The sequence below is a fragment of the Eimeria necatrix genome, genomic scaffold (genome assembly GCF_000499385.1).
Source record: "Eimeria necatrix Houghton genomic scaffold, Enh_scaff2392, whole genome shotgun sequence".
Classification (NCBI taxonomy): domain Eukaryota; phylum Apicomplexa; class Conoidasida; order Eucoccidiorida; family Eimeriidae; genus Eimeria; species Eimeria necatrix.
In genome coordinates, this window is record NW_013652974.1 from 1 (window position 1) to 2736 (window position 2736).

The following is a 2736-nucleotide window of genomic DNA, read 5'->3' on the forward strand; positions in this document are numbered from 1 at the left end:
CTTTAGGGTTTAGGGTTTAGGGTTTAGGGTTTAGGGTTTAGGGTTTAGGGTTTAGGGTTTGTGTTCAGGTCTCAAATATCTCAAGTGGTGATGCCTTTGGACTTGATCGAGCCCATAGAAAAGATAATCCACACAGACACAGAAAGCAGCATCTACTCCCAGGAGTGGGTTGTCTTCGACGTATTCCCCGGTATGCTGCTGCTGCTGCTGCTGTTGCTGCTGCTGCTGCTGCTGCTGTTGCTGCTGCTGCTGCTGCTGCTGCTGCTGCTGTTGCTGCTGCTGGAGCCCATGCTGGTGGTGCTGCTGCTGTTAACTGATGCAGATGCTGCCGGTACTGCTGCTGCTGATGCTGCTGTCGATAAAGCTGTTGTTATTGCTGCTGCTGCTGCTACTAGTGCTGCTGCTGCCGCTGCTGCTGCTGCTGCTGCTGCTGCTGCCGCTGCTGCTGCTGCTGCTGGTGCTGCTGTGTCTTGTGTGCATGCGCCTGCTTGTCGCCGCTGAGGTGTACGCACACCGGGGGGCTCAGCTCTCGATGTATTTTTATTTTTAGTTTATTTATTTATTTTATTTATCACTTTTATTATTTATTTGTTTATTTTTATTTATTTATTTCATTTATTTTTGTTTAGGGGACCTTTTGAGCATCAGCGAAGTTTGGAAAGGCCGAATGCCTGTGCGCATAGAAGTCGCCAAGCAAGTCATGTAGTGAGGCCCCAAACCCTAAACCCTAAACCCTAAACCCTAAACCCTAAACCCTAGTTTCGACCCCTAAACCCTAGGCCGCAAGCCCTAAAGCCTAAACCCTAAATGGGGACTAAAAGGGCCCGCATGCATGCGCTTGGGGCTTTGGCCGCATGCATGTGGGGGTGTTGGGGCTTTGCATGCATGCGCGCATGCAAGGCTTTGGGGCTTTGCATGCATGCACGCATGCATGCATGCACCCACCCACGCATGCATGCATGCATGCACACACGCATGCACGCATGCATGCATGCATGCATGCATGCATGCATGCATGCACACACGCATGCATGCACGCATGCATGCGGGTTTGCATGCAGCGCCACGATGAGTCTGCATGCAATGGGTTTGGTCCACTCCGACATAAAAGCCCCAAACTTTTTCGTCCACCACGACGGCAGAATTTACTTGGGAGACAACGGGCTCTGCACGGTGAGGCCCCACGCCCTTAGGGGCCCCCTGGGGGCCCCCCGGGGGGCCCCCCGGGGGGCCCCCACGCCCTTAGGGGCCCCCTGGGGGGCCCCCCTGGCCTGGGGGGCCCCCCTGGGCTGGGGGGCCCCCCGGGGGGCCCCCACGCCCTTGGGGGCCCCCGGGGGGCCCCCTCTTGCGTGGGGGCCCCCCACGGGCCCAGGGGCCCCTCAGGGCCTTTTGGGCTGCTGCTGCTGCCGGCGCGGCTCTTGCTGCTGCTGTTGCTGCTGCAAGTGCCGCCGTTGCTGCTGCTGCTGCTGCTGCAAGTGCCGCCGTTGCTGCTGCTGCTGCTGCCCGCCTCCCTTGCTGCTGCTGCAGCTGCCGCGTGTGCTGCTGCTGCTGCTGCTGCTGCTGCTGCAGCCGGCGAACCAGAACACGGAGTGTCTGAACGGGACGCGGCGGTACTTGCCTCCGGAAAACATGCGTTGTCAACTTTACGAAAAAAGAAAAATTTTAACTTCCGAAAGAAAAGACTCTTGGGCTTTGGGAGTTTTGCTGTTTCACCTTTTCTGCAAGGCCCTGCCCTTCGACGTCTGGCCCGGAGACCTCGCAGGTCAGCAGCAGCAGCAGCAGCAGCAGCAGCAGCAGCAGCAGCAGGTGGAGCGGCAGCAGCAGCAGTTCGGGAGCAGCAGCAGCAGTGCGAGAGCAGCAGCAGCAGTTCGAGCAGCAGCAGCAGCAGGAAGCTATGCCACGCGACAATAGACGCGGGGAGGAGCTGGAGGCAGCAGCAGCACGGCTTAGCTTCTTTGGCTGCTACTGCTGCTGCTGCTGCTGTCTACTGCTGCTGCTGCTGCTGTCTACTGCTGCTGCTGCTGCTACCTAGAGCTGCTAGTGCTGCTATCTAGAGCTGTGGCCGCTGCTGTCTAGAGCTGGTGCTGTTGCTATCTAGAACTGCGGCTGCTGCTGTCTAGAGCTGCTGCTGCTGCTGCTGCTGCTGCTTGTGCTGCTGCTGCTGCTCTCTAGAGCTGCTAAAGGGTTTCTGCTTTTCTCTTTTTGCTGCAGCGGCCATAGGGAATGTAACGAGAGACGACTTGGACTTCACCGGCTGCCACCCGGACACCCCAATCCTCATTTTGGTGCGTCACCTAGGGTTTAGGGTTTAGGGTTTAGGGTTTAGGGTTTAGGGTTTGGGGTGATAGTCCAGCAGGTAGGGTTTACACGTGAGTGTCCCGTGCAACTGTCGCGCAACTAGGGAGCGCGAGTGGCGGCTCGCCTCTCGTCTGCGTGCTCAGGGTTCAGGGTTTAGGGTTTAGGGTTTGGGGTTTAGGGTTTAGGGTTTAGGGTTTAGGGTTTGCGCAGGGTTTGATTCGCCTGCTGCTCACGCCCGCCGTCACCCTCCGCCCCACCCTCCGCGACCTTTACCTCCAGTACCCTCTTTTTGGCCTCAGCAGCGAAGCCATAGCCAAGGGCCCCAAGCTGCGAGATGTCCGCGAGGCTGCCCTCCTTGCCCAGCCCTCTCTGGCCTCTTTTCTCCCCCAAACCCACCCCTGAGGGGCCCCCCGGGGGCCCCCGGGGGCCCCGGGGGGG

At 58.7% G+C, this 2736-nt stretch overlaps 1 protein-coding gene across 1 annotated transcript; it reads left to right on the forward strand.

Annotated features, from left to right (window-relative positions):
• Positions 1–854: 854 nt before the first annotated feature.
• On the forward strand, positions 855–2054 carry ENH_00032490 (hypothetical protein; the record flags this gene model as incomplete). Its single annotated transcript, XM_013580244.1, has 2 exons — positions 855–1173; positions 1570–2054. 2 exons carry the CDS (start codon positions 855–857, stop codon positions 2052–2054), a joined length of 804 nt encoding a protein of 267 aa, XP_013435698.1.
• Between the last annotated feature and the right edge of the window lie 682 nt (positions 2055–2736).